The sequence below is a fragment of the Danio rerio genome, chromosome 1 (genome assembly GCF_052040795.2).
Source record: "Danio rerio strain M-AB ecotype USA chromosome 1, GRCz13ab, whole genome shotgun sequence".
NCBI classification, from domain to species: domain Eukaryota; kingdom Metazoa; phylum Chordata; class Actinopteri; order Cypriniformes; family Danionidae; genus Danio; species Danio rerio.
The window spans coordinates 57,281,082-57,303,456 of NC_141021.1; the positions used below are offsets into that span (position 1 = coordinate 57,281,082).

The window sequence follows — 22,375 nt, forward strand, 5'->3', positions numbered from 1 at the left end:
GGATCATGGAAACAAACACATAAGACCCTTCATGAACAGCTAAATACTGTGTGCCGTGGGTCCGTGTCTCACAGCTTGGCACTGGCAGGTCTGCCTTGCCTTTGGAAAGCACGTGCAGTCATGAATAATTAAGCAGCCGGCTCTTCTCATAGGATAAGAAAACTCCGCTATGAATAATACTCATTATTATTCATAGCGGAGTTTTCGTCACTCCACTTGCAGTTTTGCGATACGTCGCCGGTTTTGATCCGCCCCAAAAATAATTTTAAACCCGGAAGCTGAAATTAGCTGACAAAAGCTCTAAATTATCCAGTTTTCCCACACTTAAAGCTGACAGCTGCTAACATTGTCTTAACTGATGCTCAACACACACACAAATCTGTTAAAATCTCAAAAAAGCACTCGAGCGTTTCGTGAACCTTTAATAAACACTCTAAAACTTTTGTCCGCTGCTGTATCCGTTCTAGCAGCATGTAAGGCCATGTTTGATTGTTTTGTTGTTGCTATGTACTTCCAAACATCATAAAAATTCAAAGATCATAAAAGATTAAAAATCTTTTCACTTTTTTTTCACTTTCACACAAAACAACACAGAATGGAGTTAATCGTTGGCTTATTGACACCCACAACAATGTTGCTGTGCTAAGCACTTAAGAAATCTGAACGTATTTAAACAGAAGCAAAAATAGCCTACTTGACGTGACACTGTACAGTTTCAGCACTGTAAATACGGGTGTTTTGAGGACATGTTTCTCAGCCAGTACTCACGTCAAGTTTATTTGAGATATGAGGAACTGCTGAATCCACTTCCAGCATTCATTCACAGGATTCCAGCTCCACCCCTCGTCTTTGCCTTTTCATTGTCTTTCTTCGTCTTTGTTATCTCGTTGTCTTAGAGAAAAGCATCAGTTTCCACAGCTCACAGTTGACTTCTGAAACACACAGGTAGGCATATACGTCTGTATACATGCATATATTGAAATGTATTTAGGTTGTTTAAATGGGGATCATATTCTTTTCTTTTGGGCTGTATATGCTTCCATTTTACTTCGTTTCAACGATGATAATTGTTAAAATAATAATACATTACATGCATACATTGTAATATGTTTAAGTGTTTTAGATGGGGATCTTATTTGTTTACTTTTGGACTGGATATATGTATCTGTAGCTATAATACAATTGAACTGTGTAATAAAAGAACAAGAAGGATAACGCCAATTTAAAAATACATATTATTATTATTATTATTATTATTATTATTATTATTATTATTATTATATAAAAATACTAATTATTGAATTTTATATAATATATAGTAGTCAATGTTTGTGGTTCAAAAGTGCTTTTCAAAATTGTCCTAAGACATGAATGGATGTTGTTGAGTAGTTTTAGGACAATTTTGGCGAAAGGTTTTGACTCACTTTCAATGTTGACTACTCTGTGTTAGAACTGTGATTAAACTTTGTGTCTAAATGAAAAGTTGCCTTAATTACTCATGTAACTTTTAATTCAAGTGTCCGTTTGCAGTTGAAATGTTGTCACTTTTAGAAAGTTCAGATTTAAAAATATGAATTTTGAGAATTAAAATTGAGTTTCTCCACACACATGTTCCGCCGACTCGTCTGTCAACCAGAACACAAACTCCTGACTGGGGAAATGTTGTCAAACTGGCTGCTCTACTGTTAGGATATGAAACTAACTAACACAGTTTTACAGAAATGGTTGTGTTACAATTAAGTCTCACTAAAGTCTCACAGAGTTTATTAACTATACTATAGTCAAGTCTATTATACTATAATATACAGTTGAAGTCAGAATTATTAGCCCCCTTCAAATTTTTTTCTTATTTTTAAAATATTTTCCATATGATGTTTAACAGAGCAAGGTAATTTTCACAGTATGTCTGATAATATTTTTTCTTCTGGAGAAAGTCTTATTTGTTTTATTTCGGCTAGAATAAAAGCAGTTATTAATTTTTTAAAAAACATTTTTGGGACAAAATTATTAGCCCCTTTAATCTATATTTTTTCTCGATAGTCTACAGAACAGACCATCGTTATACAATAACTTGCCTAATTACCCTAACCTGCCTTGCTAACCTAATCACCCTAGTTAAGACTTTAAATGTCACTTTAAGCTGTATAGAAGTGTCTTAAAGAATATCCAGTCAAATATTATTTACAGTCATCATGACAAAGAGAAAATAAATCAGTTATTAGAGATGAGTTATTAAAACTATGTTTAGAAATGTGTTGAGAAAATCTCTCCATTAAACAGAAATTGGAAAAAAATAAATAAACAAGCGGTCTAATAATTCAGGGGGCTAATCATTCTGACTTCAACTGTATGTATAAATATACATATAATTAAATGAATGCTCCAGCATACTGTAGTATCAGCTATGAACTTATAAACTGTAATACATACTTTAGTATAATTTTTACTACAGTAACAGTGGTGCAATATAATATGGGTGTTGGGTAAATTGTATATATTACTATAGTTGTTGTGTTGTCTTTACTATAGTATGTTTACAAAAACACTGTAGTATTTACCATATTTATAGTATTTTTTCATGGAAAGAAAACTGCAAAATCAATGCATTGCATCTAGAATACAAATATCTAACAAAATAAAACAGATGGTTGCACGAGTTTATAGCAAAATCATTTTAAAGCAGGTTTAAATTATATTTTAAACATTAAAATGGATAGATCTTGTGCTGGACTGTGACTGGTCGCTGTAAATTAACATGTTGAAGGAAACATGTAGTTTTATTTGCTTTATTTTGTGATAAATCTATGGAACGGCCATCTAATAAAACCAATAATCAACTCAAAGCTGTGGTTTATTGTGAATTTATAACATCTAAAGGGGTATCTTAACACATAAATCTCTGTAAATCACAGCTTATTGCGGCTTGATGCTTTTATTTATTGCTTATTCCACAAAGTCTTATTTTCACAAAGTAATACGAAGCAGTTTCTTTGGCTCGGTATTGATAGAAGTCACAGATGTATGCTTGTAGAGTATTTTGAGAGTTTTTTTTTAGAGGAAAAGCTTTGATATATAGTGATAAATAAAGCAATAGTGATAAATGAGGCCATTTCTTTGGCTCAGCATTGATAATGGTGACAGATGTATGCTGGTAAAGTATTTTTAGAGTATTTTACAGTGTTTTTTAGACTAACAGCTTTGAATGAATACAGTAATAAATAAGGCAATAAGGCTATTGCTTTGGCTCAGTATTGATAACATGCACAGATGTTTGTTTGTAGACTATTTTTTGAGCGTTATCTATTCAATTCAATTCAATTCAGCTTTATTTGTATAGCGCTTTTACAATGTAGATTGTGTCAAAGCAGCTTCACATAAATGGTCATAGTAACTGGAACAGTGTGGTTCAGTAACTGGAACAGTGTGGTTCAGTTTTTAGTGTTTAAGTTCAGTTCAGTTTAGCTCAGTTCAGTGTGATTTAATCATTACTGAGAGTTCAAACACTGAAGAGCCAATTCATCGATGCGTAGCTCTACCAATCCTGAACCATGCGAGGCAGTGGCGACAGCGGAGAGGGAAAAAAAACTTCACCTTCTAGAGTCAAAGCTTCGAATGTTTAGTAATGAATAAGGCAATAGTGATGAATAAGGCCATTTCTTTGGCTCAGTATTGATAACAGTCACAGATGTATGCTAGTAGAGTATTTTATGAGTATTTTACAGTGTTTTTTAGAGTAACAGCTCCAAATGTATAGTAATAAATAAGGCAATAGTGATGAATAAAGCCATTTCTTTGTCTTAGTATTGATGACAGTCACAGATGTTTGTTTGTAGAGTATTTTAGAGTATTTTACAGTGTTTTTTAGAGTAAAAGCTTTGAATGTATAGTTATAACCAAAGAAATAGTGATAAATAAGGCCATTTCTTTGGCTCATGATTAATAACAGTCGTAGATGTATGTTTGTAGAGTATTTGTACAGTATTTTTTAGAGTACCAGCTTCAAATGTATAGTAATAAAAAAGGTAATAGTGATAAATAAGGCCATCCCTTTGGCTCATTATTGATAACAGTGACAAATGAATGCTTGTAGAGTATTTTTACAGTATTTTACCGTGTTATTAAAGTGACAGCTTTGAATGTATAGTGAAAAATAAGGCCATTTATTTGGCTCATCATTGATAACAGTGACAGATGTATGCTTGTAGAGTATTTTTACAGTATTTTACTGTGTTTTTTAGAGTAACAGCTTCAAATAAATAGTGAAAAATAAGCCAATTTCTTTTGCTTATTATTGATAACAGTGACATATGGATGTTTGTAGAGTGATATTTCTTTGTAAAGCATTAACAAACCACTTTGATTCTAAATGTCTGCTAAAAACCAAATTTCTATTCTAAAAATCTACAAGTCTAATGCTCAACCAATTTTTAACATGTGTTGAAAGTTAAGTTGACATTCATGTAAAGTCTCAATAGCTCAGGTTATGTGACGTAAAATCTGAAACCTGCTTGTTGCAGATGTATTTTTAGAGCAATAGCATGCGACCGTGACTCAGCACAGACAATAATGACTCACTGATGTCACATCAGCATGGTCTGAATTCTTAATTATGGCAAATATCCTAATTTGTGACGTCAATGTGGCCGTATGATGGTATCAAATTAGACTGTTGCGATCAACTGCTAAAGCTTTTATACAGTATTTTTGGCGAATGCTGCAAAAATCGTAACTTTAAACAGGTATAATAACAAAAATACTTGTTTTTTAATAAAATATAATTGTAAATATAAAATTATGTATATAATAAAAGAATTGTTTATTGCTTTAAGTTCAGACTGAAAAAAATGCTTACACTAAATTAAACGGCAAAACGGTGAGAAATGGCAGATTTATTACAATTACTATAGTTCAACAACTCGAGTTTATTAGCTTTTTACTCCATTTACTAAATGAACCATGAGTTGTAATGAGATCATTTTTACACATTAAAAGGCATTGACTAAAAAATTTACATCATCTAAGATTAATAAAACCTTTTGTGCATGTAGTTTTCATTGTGGGTTTAGTTAAATTAACTAAAATATTGCACAGTTAACCTAAAATATCCTTATATGCTGTAATATACTGGTTGACTTAAATTTTTAAGCTAAATCAAAATGGTTTTATTTATAAACTTATAGTTTATTAAACTGACTTAAAACAGCGTGTGTAACTTATAAAATTAATTTAGAAATAGATTAGCTTAGTTACAATTAACTAAAAAACACATGTTGTCATGACTAATTGATCTTTTAATTTTGATTGTATAAATAGTCCAGCTTAATCTCACGAGGAAACGTAAGTGTTTTACGTTGTGTCAGTTTAGTGGCTTATTCGGACGAATATGTACGACTTTAAAAAGGAGGCGTGGCACCTTACCCCACCCCTAACCCCAACTGTCATTGGGTGACGAGTAAATCGTACTAAATTGTACAAATTTGATCGTACGAATTCATACAAATTAGCCACTAAATCAAAAAGTTACGAATTGCTGTGAGATTGCATTGAAATAGTCACATAATTTTTAGTCAATATTTATGCAGAAATCTTCACGTTTGATCTATTAAGCTAATTAAGCAATTAAATCTTCAAGCATCTGGTGCTGTAATAAACACTTTAAATAAAGTGTAAACATTATTAAATAAAAGGCAGTTTAAATAATAAGTAATTATTCATGATACTTTAAAGCGACCATGATGTTAACTTTGTTCATGTTCATTACCACAATTTATTAAGCTATTGAATATCAAGACAGCATTTAGTGCATTCATTATTATTAACATTTTTGAATAACAATCCATTAGCTGTTAGCTAGTTAATGCATGTTAGTTAGCATGAACTAACGTTATTTAACTTTATTTACCGTTTTCGAAGATGCAAGATATGTATTAATTGTTTGTTCATATTAGTAAAAACATTAACTGATGGCCCATTATTTTAAAGTGTCATCTGGTTTGCCAATGTTGTACTCAGAACGGTCAATAAAGCCAGTTTAATTGTCATCTGCAGTTTGCCGAACATGGAAAAGGGAATGTCACCTCCGCCATATCCTGGCCCTCCACTGGTCCAGAACAACATTACCTACCAGCAGCCGCCGGTTACTTATCAACCTCAAGCAGGTCAGCTGAACAAAGCCCTAAAATTGAGTTTATTGATTAATTGTTCATTGATTACTACAGTGCTTCAATTATGATCTTGTTGTTTTTCAGTTCCGATGGCTGCTGTGTACAATCCAATGACTCAGCAGTCAGTCATGTCGTCCACTGTAACCCAGTCATCTAGCATGGGTGAGAACTGACGTCTTTTTTAACTATAGGGTAGAACACACTTGAAGTCTTACAGCATTACCAAACCCTGTCGCCACTTTCTAAATATAGAGAATGGAAAAAAAATCTGCACTGTAATGATGACATGACATATTTTTGTGTCTGCATTGTTTGCATTGTAAAAGTCGATGATGTTAAAGAGACAAAAGCAGGAGGGTTTTAACGAAAATATTTAGAAACAATGTAGAAGTGTCATATTATGATTATAATTTATTCTAATTATCATTAAATTAATAATAGAAAACAAATTCTGACAAAAAAAAGTCAAGAGTGGGTTAAAAAGTCAGAAAAATTGTAAGTAAGTCATGAGATGTCAAAATTATGGCAAAACTAAACTATGAGATACGACATACTAAATTGTAATTATGAGATAAACAGACAAAATCTACGTAATCATAATAATGAGATAAAATATCAAAGCTACGATGTAACTATACATTAAATCATGATGGAGTTAAGTAATAGATATGAGCTTAAAGTCAAAAATGAACATGCTAGATCATAATTATAATACAAAATTGCAAACATGATGAAATAATAGTTCTGAGATGTCAGAACTTACATATTATAAGATAAACATTAAATATTATAACAATATAAAATGATTAAATATAAGTCAAATTTGACTTTTATGTTCAAACTGTAAAATAAAAAGTCAGATATATGACACTAAATCGGAATTATGACAACTGACAGTCATAACTATAAAGACAATTATAAAATATAAAGAGATAAAATACAAAACTGATATATATATATAGTCATAAATGTCAAAATTGACACATTAAGTCATAAAAAGTCAGATATTTCACATACTAAATCAGAATTATGATAACTGACAGTCATAACTATGAGATAATTTTGATTTATCTCACTAAGACAATTATAAAATTTAAAGAAATAAAATACAAAAGTGATTTATAGTCATACATGACAAAACTGACACATTTAGTCATAAAAATTCAGATGTATGACATCAAATCATAATTATGAAAACTGACAATCATAACTATGAGATAAGTCTAAATTACACTAGAAGTTCCATTATAAAATACAAAGAAATAAACTACAAAACGGATATACAGTCATAACTGTCATAAAAGGTCATATATATGACATAATAAATCATAATTATAAAAAACTGACAGTCATAACTATGAGATAAGTCTAAATTACACTAATAAGTCCATTATAAAATACAAAAGATAAAATACAAAAGTGATTTATAGTTATAAATGTCCAAACTGACACATTAAGTCATAAAAAGTCAGATGTATGACATTTTAAATCATAATTATGAAAACTGACAGTCATAACTATGAGATAAATCTAAATTACACTAGTAAGCCAATAATAAAATACAAAAAAATAAACTACAAAACGGATGTACAGTCATAACTGTCATAAATGTCCAAACTGACACATTAAGTCATAAAAAGTCAGATGTATGACATATTAAATCACAATTATGTAAACTGACATTAATAACTATGAGATAAGTCTAAATTACATAAATAAGTCCATTATAAAATACAAAAAGATAAAATACAAAAGTGATTTATAGTTATAATTGTCAAAACTGACAGGTTAAGTCATAAAAAATCAGATGTATGACATATTAAATCATAATTATGAAAACTGACAGTCATAACTATGAGATAAATCTAAATTAAGTCATATTTAAGAGAAAAAAGATGAAAATCTGAAAATAAGTAATAAATATGAGATAAAAAAAAGTCTAATTTATGACATAGCCATAATTATGAGATAACAGTCAAACTGACACAGTGAAACAGAGATACAGTTCTAAACTGAAAGTAAACATGTCAGAATGGAGATAACCTCAAGAATGATGAAAATGGTGAAGCACCAGTTGCAGTTTCTTAGTGAATTTGGAGAAAAGCCTCATGTTTTTTTTTTTTTTTACCTCATGTTGTGTCACATTTTGAGATTGTCGTCTGTTTTCCAGGTCAAATGGCACCAGTTTACCCAGGAGTAGTTTCTCCAGGCATGTCTACATCCACAGTAACTCAGACAATGCAGTCTACAGCCATGCCTGGCATTGGTGAGTGCTGATAAAACCCTCTGTGTAAATAACATCCAGAGCTCTTCAGTGTTAGACAGCAATATTACAGGCAGAATTAGGATTTCAGTTGTGTCGAATGTTTAAAACAGTCAAACAATATATGGAAGGCCAACCCAGGCTGAATACGTACCCCTATATACATTTCTGGAGAGCGCTAAATACAACCCGGGCTCATTGTGGAAACGTAGCCCCGCGGACGTTTCTGCGGACCGCGATTTACAACCCGGGAGGTACGTATTTGAGCGGTTTTTGTTTTCGCGGATCCGCGAGAGGCAGCTGTGCGCGCTTTTTCGCGTCTCAGGCGCCTCTCGGGAGCGTGCGCCGTTCACGCCTGCGCCGTTCTCGCGCGAAAAGCCGCCGGATCGGCCGACTCGGCTGCCCTCCTCTTCCTCCTCCTCCTTCTTCCCTAAACCCGAGCGACGGTTCGCAAAAGCCGTCCAGAAAAAAAAAAAAAGCAAAAGCCCTCGTCTTCGATTTCGACCGCGTTTTTGGATCCCGCCGCGTTCTCGTTATTTTTCGGATTCCGTTTTTCGTCTTACCTGATTTCAGGAACCGATGTTCCCTGGACTCGATCCCGGTCGTCGTCCCCGTGGCCGGCTACTCCTCCTCCTCCGGGGCCTCCGCTCCGCTCCGCCGACACAACGCTGTGGGCTAAGCGGACAAACTGGTTGCATCGGGAAAGCCCTCCACTCGGGAGGCGAGCCGTCGGCCGGCGAGCGCGAAGAGGAGGGGTGAGGCGGCGCCACACCGCCCCGCAGCGTTCGCTCGAAAAAAACTAAACGCGGCCTTACGTACCTCCGGCCATGTAAATCGCGGTCTCCAGAAACGTCCGTGGGGCTACGTTTCCAGAATGAGCTTGGGTTGGCTAAATACGTCCCAGGAGCTACATTTTTGTTTTCTCGAATCCACCAGAGGCCGCTGTGTATGCTTTTTGAGATCTTACATTTCTCTCACGAGTGCCATTCGTACCTGCTGGTCTCCCGTAGAGTCCACCAGAGACAGCTATCTGTCTGACTAACTGACCCACTCTCCACCTTCCCTAAACCCAACCATTAGTGTTTTCAAAAGCACCGATTGACCAGAAATGTATGTAGGGCTGCGTTTTCAGAATGAGCATGTGTTGCGAAAGCCACATAAATAGTCAGATTTGTGTTCTTGGCTTTTATAATTACATTTTTCCTCTCTTGCTTTCAGCTCCGATGGCTGTTTACAACCCACAGCCCGCTGTCATGTCGTCCTCAGTAATTCAGACGGTTCAGACTGCTGCGCCTCCTCCTGCCCAGAGTGAGTTATAAAGTCCTAGGCTATGTTTACACAACATTCATTTTCCTTCAGCTTAGTCCCTTATTTATCAGAGGTTGCCACAGCGGAACGAACCACCAACTATTTCAGCATATGTTTTACACGTTTATGTTTATTCAGTAGATGAATAAACTAAATTGGCCTTAGTGTATGATTGTGCATGAATGTTTCGCAGTACTGGGTTGCAGCTGAAAGGGCATCCGCTGTGTAAAACATATGCTGGAATAGTTGGCGGTTCATTCCACTGTAGTGGCCCCTGATAAATAAAGAAACTAAGCTAAAGGAAAATTGATGAATGGATTTCAGTTTACGCAGTTTGCATGTTATTGTAGTGCAAATGTGGTTACTATTAAAATGAATACTAAAAGTATGGCCCAACCGACATCTAGTGTTTAATTTCTGCCTAGATGTTATATGTAATTTTCCTCAATATTTCTTCTTCTTTCTGTATAGCCACAGTGGTGCTCATGCCCTCACGACTGGGTGAGTGTCCAGGACAGATGAGATGTCCTCACTGCCAGCAGCAGGTGGTGACCGAGACCACATATGTCAACGGACTGTTGGTGTGGGGCATCTGCATTGGTCTCGGCATTTTCGGGTAAGCAACAGCATTCATCAGTTTCTCACTAGCGGAACTATTGGACGCATTTATGTAGATTTGTATTTACAAGTTTGTATTTGTATTGAGTATATTTTTCAGTACTCTTTCCACCACTGAAAGTAGCTAAGTAATGCAACTAGTTGGTGGAGTAACTCAATATTGTAATGCACTACTTTTAAAAGTAAGTTTCCCCAACACTGATCATGACAAAGATAATCAGTTATTAGAAATGAGTTGCTCTCTGTTAGACAGAAATTACGTGAAAAATATTCAGGGGGCTAATAATTCAGAAAGGCTAATGATTCTGACTGTATAAAATGACCAATTTTGATGGTCATTGTTTCTGTCTAGGATCTGGCCGTGTTGTTTGATTCCCTTCTGTGTGGATTCCTGCAAAGACGTCCAGCATCGCTGTCCAGGCTGCAAATCTCTTGTGTATGTGTACAAACGTAGTTAAGCTTGTTCTGGAACAAGAACGGGGAAAAAGAATCTGGACTTGACTGTACTTTCTTATTCATTGATAAATAATGCTATACACCTTATGGGTTTCTCCTTGTTGCAACATAGGCTCATTCTGAAAGTGTACATCTATGTACATTTGTGGAGATTGCGAATTATGTAGCCAGAGGTATGTATGGCTGAATTTCTTCTTTAAAACGAATGCTACAAGGTGGTATGACACCGTTCCTTTTCGCGCTTACCAGCTGACCACTTACCTCCGTGGCTTTTTCACTGTTACCAATTTGCCCAGGGGCTTGTCATGTTCGGTGGCGGACTTTTGATGTGGAGCGGAGTTGGCTGTGACGATTAGGTTCGAGTCAGGTCAATCGGTGCTTTTGAAAACACTATCAGTTGGGTTAGGAAAGTAGGTGGGCAAGTCAATCGGTGCTTTTGAAAACACTATCAGTTGGGTTAGGAAAGTAGGTGGGCAAGTCAATCGGTGCTTTTGAAAACACTATCAGTTGGGTTAGGATAGTAGGTGGGCGGGTCAATCGGAGCTTTTGAAAACACTATCTGTTGGGTTAGGATAGTAGGTGGGCGAGTCAATCGGTGCTTTTGAAAACACTATCAGATGGGTTAGGGTAGTAGGTGGGCGAGTCAATCGGTGCTTTTGAAAACACTATCAGATGGGTTAGGGTAGTAGGTGGGCGAGTCAATCGGTGCTTTTGAAAACACTATCAGATGGGTTAGGGTAGTAGGTGGGCGGGTCAATCGGTGCTTTTGAAAACTATCGGTTGGATTTAGGGAAGGAGGAGGGTGGTTGAATTTGTGGTTTTGAAAACACTGTCGGTTGGGTTTAGAGAAGGGGGTGGGCACTGGTTAATCAGTGCTTTTGAAAACACTGTCGGTTGGGTTTAGGGAAGTGGGTGGGCGGGTCAATCGGTCCTTTGGAAAACACTATCAATTGGGTTAGGGAAGTGGGTGGTCGAGTCAATCTGTGTTTTTGAAAACTCTATCGGCTGGGTTTAGGGAAGGAGGAGGGTGGGGCAGTCGATTGGTCAGTCAGTCAGTTAGTCAGTCAGTCATCAGCGACCTCTGGTGGATTTACGTGAGAGCAGAAGGTGCAAATGACACTCGCAAGAGAAATTTGAAATCGAAAAAAGCGTACACACTGGCCTCTGGTGGATTTATGAAAACAAAAACTGCAAAAAAACATACCTCCTGGGATGTATTTGGCACTCTCCAGAAATGTATACAGGGGTATATATTCAGAATGAGCCTGGGTTGCTTTCTTGTGGATGGAATATGATTTATTCTTTCCTTATTTACTGTAAACAGGGTTCCCATAGGTCATGGAGTTACTGTCTTTTTTTCAAAGACAGGCAGATTTTATATATTTTGTTTTTGTTTGTCACTGTTCATCACAATGTAATTTTTATATACCTCATTGTAGTATTGCATTGTTTTACACATGTTGTTGTGGTTAGGCTATGTCTCAACTTCCTTTAATTCCTTTCACGGCCATCAACTGGCAACCATTTACATCAAATGCAGTCACCAGACCTGTAAACTAAGACTAACATATCAGAATAAAATAATTTTTAGAGCTCTGGCTTCAAAATAATAAAAAAGTAAAAAGTAAACAACTGAAAAATTGAATGTAAAGTTTGTAAAACTGCTATTAAGCTACCACAACTACACAAACAGTAAGTACCTCAGATCTTTTTAAAAGAAAATGTGAGGTAAACTATGCATTGTTCTAACAGTGGCTATTAAAGTCCTGCAAAATTATATTAAAGCTAAAACCATTTTAATATTATGCAAACCACAACAGCTGCCTGTTTTTTTTAATTCATAATAGGTCATGGAAATTCAGTTTTTTAGTCAGTCAAAGTCAGGACATTGTACTTAAAGTGGGAACCCTGTGTAAACTATTAAATGAACATAGCAGGATGTACTATAATGATTATGTAAATATGTTCAGGGCAATCTAGTAAAATATAAATGTATATTTCACTCCTACACTTCACTATTTATTCATGACATGCTTATTTTAAGTGTTTGTCTGAATAAATTGTTCTTAAAGGGATAGTTCACCCAAAACATGGAAAATTTTATGATTTTTTTTTTAGTTGAACACGAAACAAGATATTCTGAGAAATGTTGGGGGTAAAATTGACATCTATATAGGAACCAAAAAACCTATATAAGCCAATGGCTGTTTGTAACACGCTAAGAATCAGTAATGGTGACCGAATTTTCATTTTTGAAGGGTGAACTATCCCTTTAAATGTCTTTTAAAACCTTATTGTTTCAAAACAATTACAGATTTGCTATATCCGATGTTGTTTATTAAAAAAATATAACCTGGTATTTCAGATCTATATAATAGACAATGTAAATGACTCCTTTAACCTGAATGCAATTATTAACAATAAAAAGCATATTTCCCAATGCTGCCTTCTCTTAAAGAAACAGTTCACCCAAAATGTAAATTTACTTGTTTCAAACGATTATGAGTTTAATTCTTCTGTTCAAGACCAGAGAAGATAGTTTAAATGATACTGGAAAATGGTAACCACTGACTTCCATATTATTTGTTTTTTCCACTGTGGAAGTCAATGGTTACAGGTTTTCAGCTTTCTTCAGAATATCTTTGGTGTTCAAACACTAAAGTGAAAAGTCATCTATATCTTGGATGGTCTTATGGTAAGTAAATTAACCACAAAATTCCCCCTAAAGGATAAAAAATGGCAACTTAGTCTTTTTCCCTAAACTACAGACTTTAATTATAAATCAACCAATTAATCAATCAATTAACCAACCAATCAACCAACCAACACACCAGTCAATCAATAAATCAATCAACTAACCAACCAATCAATAAACCAATCAATCAATCAACCATTCAATAAATAAATCCAATCAACCAACAAACCATCCAACCAATCAACAAACCAACAAACCAGCCAACCAACCAATCAATCAATCCATCAACCAACCAGTCAATCAAACTTCCAACCAAACAACCGACTAATCAACCAATCAACCTACCAACAACCAATCAATCAATTAATCAACCACTCAATCAATCCATCAACCAACCAATCAACCAACAAACTAGCCAACCAACCAATCAATCCATCCATCAACCAACAAACCAACCAACCAACCAAACAATCAATCCATCAACCAACAAACCAACCAACCAACCAATCAATCAATCCATCAACGAACCAACCAACCAACCAATCAACCTACCCACCAAACAACCAATAAATCAACCAACCAACCAACCAATTAACCTACCAGCAACCAATCAATCAATTAATCAACCAATCAATTTATCAACCAACCAACCAACAAACCAACCAACTAATCAATAAATCCATCAACCAACCAATCAATCAACCTTCCAATCAATCAACCGACCAATCAACCAATCAACCTACCAACACCCAACCAATCAATTAATCAACCAATCAATTTATCAACCAACCAACAAACCAACCAACCAATCAATCCACCCAACCAACCAACCAACCAACCAACCAACCAACCAACAAACCAGTCAACCAACCAACCAATCAATCAATCCATCCATCCATCCATCCATCCATCCATCCAACAACCAACCAACCAACCAACCAACCAACCAACCAATCAATCCAACCAACCAACCAATCAATCCATCCATCCAACCAACCAACCAACCAACCAACCAATCAATCCATCAACCAACCAACCAACCAACCAACCAACCAACCAATCAATCAATCCATCCAACCAACCAACAAACCAACCAACTAACAAGCCAACCAACCAACCAATCAATCCATCCAACCAACCAACCAATCAATCAATCCATCAACCAACCAACCAACCAACTAATCAACCTACCAACCAAACAACCGACCAACAAATCAACAAACCAAGAAAACAATCAACCAATCAACCAATCAATCAACCAACCAATCAATCAAGCAAGTAATCAACCGTTCAATTAAACAACCAATCCTGATCAATTAATCTAATCAATCAAACTCTATTTATAAATTAAAATACCCAAAATGCTGTGCAAAGAACCTAAAACAGGACATAAAATACAATTACGAAATGCTTAAAAACCCATGAAAAAAATCCTATAAACAATCAAAATGTCAACAGGCTGAAGAGAAAACACGGGTTTAAAGATCTGATTTAAGAACAGACAACGAAGAGCTCTAATAACCAGAGGCAAAGCATTCCTCAATTTAGCAACTGCTACAGTAAAAGACATGGTCCCCTGTGAGCTTACGCTGTGTTATATGCATATTCAGAAACAATTGTCATCAGCTGAGTGAGCAATAATAAAGAATTGATCTCTCTTTTTATCCTGGTCCATCTAAAACCAGTTACAAAGCTGCTGAACTGACCCTGAAACTTCCATATTAGCTGATCCGGTTCTGTTGGTTGTTTTCCCACCCATACATTAGCATTATAATGACTTTAGCCACAGCTCTACTTATACTCAATATCAACTATTGTCCTTAAAACGTGCTGTTGACCAAGTATGCTGAGTCTGCATAAAGATTCATGCATCATTGAACACACTGAAAGACATCAGGCACATTGTTGAGTCGTCATCCATTTTAAATTTAAATCCATTATCAGGTTTCATTGTCAAGCCTTACTGCATGCACATCCATTTGTTAAAGTTCAGTAAAACATTCAGGAACAATTGTGATCATCCAAGAGAACAATACAAAAAAACAAGCACATTACAAGCTGAAACTGAAACTTCTTTGTCAAATATGGGGTTTCATCCTGGGAATCATGGCATTTATCCTGGGTTTTTTTTTTTTTTTGGAGACACATAGACTCTTGTTAGTTTGCTCATGTAAGGCATTTCCGTTAATATGAAGGTCCTGATTAAAAATGGATAAGTTGACCGATGTAAGCTTGTGACAATGAAAATCTAGGTGCTTTAAATAACAAGATCTCAAGTTTGTGTATGTGTATGTGTGTTTGTGTGTGTGTGTGTGTGTGTGTGTGTGTGTGTGTGTGTGTGTGTGTGTGTGTGTGTGTGTGTGTGTGTGTGTGTGTGTGTGTATGTGTGTGTGTGTAAAATAGGAGGATGTTCTGAATACTCATTTGACATTAGCGTTCATACTAGTATTTCCAGTTTCACCCCTATCATGTTAGTTTCATTTCACTAAAGAGTTTTTATTTAATACACTTCAGTAACTCCTTTTACCTTTCAACAACTGAAGTTATTTTGTACATTTTATATGGGCAAATCCTTTCTATAGCTAAACCGCAAGTCATTTTTGTTGTCAAATATTTTTTTTTATTAATATTTTACGCAGATATTACATCATTTAAAAATTTGTAAAACACTGCTTGGCTTTTTTAATCTCACCCAAATAAGGGTGATTAATGAAAAATGTATAATAAATAATATAATAAATAAATATTGTTTTCAATGAAAAGTTCTACGGCAAAGTCTTTTGTTAAATTATATGTTGCCTGTTTGTTTTGAATGCATCGACTTCCTCTATTAAATAAGACCGAAGTGTTTAAAGGTTATCTGATGATCTGCTGGTAAATGATCAGCCAGTTGGACAACACTTGGAGTAACAGATGAGTCAGCGAACGTGTGTGGAAAATGTGAAAGGACGTGTCATTTTTGGAACTTGAACATTCTAATGACAATGTTTCCACAGTTTCCATGGTAACAATTACAGACATGCATTACATACTGAATCAAATTGGCTGACATTTGATACTGAGGTTTACCCACATCATTTCATAATAAACAAAATTTATGTTAAAATCACACCTCAATCATGTTTAGGTCATGTCTCAATTATTCACATTAAAACATCGCACAATCAACAATATCATTTTGCTAAATGTTGTAAACCTGTAGCCATTGAAAACTGTCGGTTCCCAAAACAATTGACTTCCATAGTATTTCTTTTTAGGATGTAATTTGCTACCAGTTGTTTCAAAATATCTTCTTTTAAAATAAAAGTTGCCTTTGCTATGCCTTTGAGTACTTATTATCTAAAATAAATCACTGCTTTGGTAACCACACTTATAAAAGTGCCTCTTAATAAGTGTTTAACGTCATCAGCTCACGTGATCAATATTCCAGGTAACTCATCTCTGAGTCAAACGGCAACAGTTAGTAAGCCTGTTACAGTATTTTGCTTTGCCATTGTTTTGTGTAGAACTGTCAAAGAACTTATGTTTTTCTCATTTGCGTTTTTAATATATTGATATTTTAATAAATAATACTTTAACTAATATAATAATAATAATAATAATAATAATAATAATAATAATAATAATAATAATAATAATAATAATAATAACAATAATAATAATAATAGAAATGTATATGTAATTATGTAAATATGTAATTAATAAAGAAATGTTTCCTCATCTATTTAGGACATCATTTGGTCTAAAATAATGTTTGTTACTACCAGATTTCACAAGTCACCTAATCAAGCCTAACCAGAAATATTAATCTTTCGTTCTCCAATAGAGTTTTCATTGTGATCATGTTGTGTCACGAGACTGCGTGGTGTTGAAGGAAAATGGAACCTTTCAGCATTCCAAAATGTGACAGAAAAAGTTCAACAGCATTCCAAACCTGCCGCGACATTCTAAATGGAGAAGGGAATAATCTGTGATGACATGACATACTTTTGTAGTTGTTGTTGTTGTTGTTGTTGATGAAGGTACAGGAAGGTTAGGAAAATGTACTCCCCGAGAGGGAGCTGTCTCTTTAAGGCAAGATGGTATAAACAGAGACCCTATACTGCCGTTTTCAATAACTAATACACCAAAGGATAATACAGTATTTATTGCAGTTTATCAGGTAGCTGTAGCGTTCATTAACAAAGCCAGTAAATATATTATACATGTGTTGTACAGTGACAGTGTGGTTTAAAATTAACGTGGTATTGACTATAAAGTAAAAATTTGGTAGCACTTATGAATAAGTAAACTACACTTTTCGTTAACATACGTTAGAGTACAACTGATTGTAGATCAGGTATAACTTAGCATCGGATTCATGTGCGCCGTTTACTGAAATCGTTCCCAGGTAGCAAAGAAATCTGGGCCAGATTTGGCATTAGGCTGGCACAGCAGGCATTCATCTGGCACTGGAATACAGCAGGTTTGACAGAGGGGGCATCGTCTTTAAGGCGGCAAGCAAGACATGGGCTAGATGTAAAATATAGTATTTGGCCCAGATGTTAAAAATGTTTATTTGTGGGCGAAGTAAGTTTGGCCTGTCTTGACCCACATGTAAAATACATTTAAATAATTTTTTAAGTAAAGAAATGTTTTGATGCACAAAGTCATTTCTATCTTCCTATTTGCATCTTCTAATGCCTTCATTTTAATCTAGGAAACAATTAAGATTAATGAATCTATTGTTTCCTGTATGTTGCAACATAATTTAACCTACGTTACATATAATTTATTAACCAAATAATTATTTTTAAAATTATATTATTATTATGCATTACTAACCATTAACATTATTAACGCGCCTATAGTGCAATGCTTCATGGGTTTATCAATTTTTATCGCAGTGGCGAATATGTCTTCCAGACAATGGAGAGGGGTCTGGCTGCAGACCTGGTGCAGTGCAATCTTGGCTGCAACCAATGCTTTTTAATGGGCTCACTTAACCCCACCCCTAAACCTACCCATCACAGTGACGTCACTAGCTCCATTTGAGTGCATTGTGTCTGACATTGCATTGCTGAGTGATGCAGTCTCAGCTTGCATCATAAAGGCTGCATCCAGATACTATTGGAACAATGGCCAAACGTGGTCCAGTTCAGGCCGAGTAATGGGTTAATAACTTGGCTGAGTCAGGCCCAGACATGGTCCATGTTTGGCCCTCATATGGAAGCCAGACTTGGTCCAGTCATGTACTGTAATTCACTGCGGCATGTGGGCCAAGCAAAATCTGATTGTGTGGGTCAGATCTGGGCCAAAGATATTTTGCAATGTGGGTTTTTACTTTCAATTTGGTATGAAATTTCAATCAAACTGATTCAAAAGAATCTGTCAAGAAATTACTCGAAAGCGATTTCACGAACAAGCTCATATAGACATCTAATTGTGCTTGCTTCACAATATTAACTTTTGATTTGACTTTTTATTAGCTTAATTTCACAAGTGTCCAACTTACAATCCATAGTATCAAGTGTAAGAAAATTGTGTAATGAGTTGTCAACAAATGACTTGATCACAATTAATGCTATAGCGTCAAAAAGTCAAGACAGAAAACTGAACATGAAATAAAGCCATAGTTCACGAAAAATAAAAATGTATTCACTATTTACTCTTCCTCAGGCAACAAACCAGTGATTTACTTTTCAACTCATTCCTATTAATAAACCATTAACTAAGATTTTTAACCAAAAAAACACTATTGATTAGCTGCTTATTAATAGTTTGGTTTAGGTATTGAGCAGGATTAGAGATGTAAATAAGACCATACTTTATACAAATAAACAGTTAATATGAGGAATATTCAGGTTAAAAGCCAGTGATAAAGGGTGTGAATTGTTACTTAAACTTAAGTGTTACCGAGTTTCTTTCTTCTGTTAAACACAAAAGAAGATGCTGAAGAAAGCTGAAAACCTGTAACCTTTTTTAGACCAAAAACAAATAAGTCAACAAAAACAGGTTTACAGCATTTGTTTTTTGCATTTAACAGAAGAAAGACACTCCAAAAGGTTTCAAATAACTAAAAAGGGTGAGTAAATGATGACAGAACTTTTATTTTTGGGTACATTGTCCCATTAAATGAGTGGAACAACCAGACACAAAAGCCAAAAATCAACGATAGTTCTAAACAGTACTATGACGCTCTCTAGTGGCTAACAAACAAAACAGCAACAAGTAAAAAAGATTTGAAAACTGTTCAGTATAAGTAGACCAAGAATAATATCTTCTAAAAAAAATCTACTCATCTCATTGTTTATATCACAGGTGTCAAATCCAGTTCCCAGAGGGCCGCAGCTCTGCACAGTTTAGTTCCAGCCCTGCTTCAACACTTACTCTACACTTACCTGTGGGTTTCAAACAAGCCTAAGGCACTTAATTAGTATGATCAGGTGTGTTTAATTAGGGCTAAAGCTAAACTGTGCAGAGCTGCAGACCTGCAGGAACTGGATTTGAGACCTGAATGAAGTTAGGAACAGCCTTGCAATGCTCTTAGCACTTAGAAATCAACTTATTATGCAAGAATGACTGTTTTTTTGAGGGGTCTGTGAATTCAATCTGTGAATATAATCAGCTTCTAACGGTAAAAATGTATTCATTTTATTTTTTATAATCACATTTGATAAAGAAACACTTTAATTGACACTCTCACTTTGTACGTGTCGTCAAAGAGGGCAGCCCCGCCCACTAGTGACCATCTCTCCCTCATTAGCATAGGACGGTAGCCTTGCCTTTGAATCTGCCACTATGCTTACACATAGGCATTTGTAGCTCCACCTTCTTTTGAAAAGAGCATCTCATTTGCATTTAAAGCAACAGTCACCAAAACCACACAATTAGGATCAAAGCCTAAAAGGGTTCGTTTCAGAGAGTAATAAAACATTATTTTGCGGTATTTTGTGCTGAAACTTCACACACACACTCTAGGGACATCAGAGACTTCATTGCAATCTTGCAAATAGGGGCATAATAGGTCCCCTTTAAGTTTAGATTCATATTTTTCCAACTGGTGGTGTGTGTGTGTGTGTGTGTGTGTGTGTGTGTGTGTGTGTGTGTGTGTGTGTGTGTGTGTGTGTGTGTGTGTGTGTGTGTGTGTGTGTGTGTGTGCGCAGTGGAGCGCTCGGTCACAACACAGCTCAGTCAGAGCCTCAGGGCTGCTCACTGACTCTACATTCGAATAAAAGCTCTACATCAGCCCATTTTCAGCTGTGCTGGAGAATGACACATCTAAAGCTGGACTTGACCAGATCTGACAGGAAATTTACTGGGAGAGAACAAAACAAATGAAAATGTTTTCGAATTTGCAATATGTATGTGTATATCACTGTAGCGATGTCTATTAGTTAAATTATGGAGCATTTTGAGTGATGTAAACGATAACAATTGACACATTTTCTGAATAACATTATTCATTTCCACAGCTTCTGAGAATCCAGAAAGGGCCACATGTTGATAAATAATGTTATAAGAGCTGATTCAATGTTAATTTATGATTGAATTGCCTCTTGTTACGGTTATGAAATAGTTTGTGACATTAATTAATGACATTACCACATTGAAATGGTGCATATATAAATTTAGATCAGAGGCCATGGCTTCCGTGTCCTAATAACCCCTGTGGTATGAAGGACATCAGTGAGGATAATCCGTAAGGTTAAGTCAGTACAGGCTTTACCTGCTCAGCATCTCCACTGCTGCATTCATGCGGAACGCCAACGCTAATTCCGAACAGCCTAAAAAACAACATTTCAACAAAACTTTAAACACACACAAACACACACACACACACACGCACACACTCGCACACACATTATGTATAAGAAATTATTTAGTGCAAATATTTCTGCTGTGACAATCGGATGGTCGGGTCAGAATTTGGCATCAACAACATGAAAGCATGACTGGTACTAAGGTGTACCTAATAAAGTGACCGTAACTTTCACCCTATTAAAAAAATTTAATTGTGCTGCATGAAAAAATACCATAGTAATGTGGAGTAAATACTACAGTGTTGGTGGTTGAGAAGAGGCATTTTAAGTCCTTAGAAAAGCACTATAGATATTTTAATTATTATATTAACTATACTATAGTAAAATGTATTATACTGTATATACTGTTTTATAGTATTTCCAACTGTTGGTTAATGAATGCTACAACATATAGTAGTTTTGACTACTGTAATAAATACTGTGGTTTAATGTAGCTTTTACTACGGTAACCTGTGGTGCATTACAGTAGTATATATATATATATATGTGTATGTATGTATGTGTAACGGAGGCCAGCTAGTGTGTGCTGTGCAGGTAAACCTCACTCCTCTGACCTCAAAAGCTGCTCTAGCGACAGACACTAGAGGCCATGGTCTTTAGCCTCCATGGTAGAGCATCCGATTCCCATGCGGAAAGTCGCCGGGGTTACATATGTATTTAAGCAATCCAATGCAAATGTCAACCTTGCCATAAAAAAAGAAGTAAAAATATAATATACAGTTGAAACCAGAAGTTTACATGCACTCTAAAAAAGAAACATAACCATTTTTTTTTAATGTCTGATGGTAAATCATACTAAACTTTACTATTATAGGTCTTTACTATTTTACATTTCCTTGGTATTTTTTAGCTTTGCTTTTAAACTGTATAACTTTGGTCAAATGTTTTGGGTGTCCATCCACAAGCTTCTCACAATAGTTTGAAGAAATTTTGACCCATTCCTCCTGACAGAACTGGTGTAACTGAGTCAGATTTGTCTTGCTTGCACAAGCGTTTTCAACTCTGCCCACAAATATTCTATAGGATTGAGATCAGGGCTTTGTGATGGCCACTCCAAAAAATTCCCTCT

General features: G+C 35.4%; 1 protein-coding gene and 1 long non-coding RNA gene across 2 annotated transcripts in view; both read left to right on the forward strand.

Moving 5' to 3' along the window:
- The window catches only part of LOC147847023 (uncharacterized), an 81,851-nt gene that overhangs the window by 39,236 nt on the left and 20,240 nt on the right, over positions 1-22,375 (forward strand). The gene's annotated exons all lie outside the window — the stretch shown is intronic.
- On the forward strand, positions 887-13,249 carry si:ch211-202h22.7. The gene is given in 7 exon segments (NM_001446875.1): positions 887-945; positions 6,049-6,158; positions 6,249-6,326; positions 8,335-8,430; positions 9,646-9,735; positions 10,207-10,351; positions 10,706-13,249. Coding segments are annotated over 6 exon segments (615 nt in total). The 5' UTR covers positions 887-945; positions 6,049-6,058; the 3' UTR covers positions 10,812-13,249.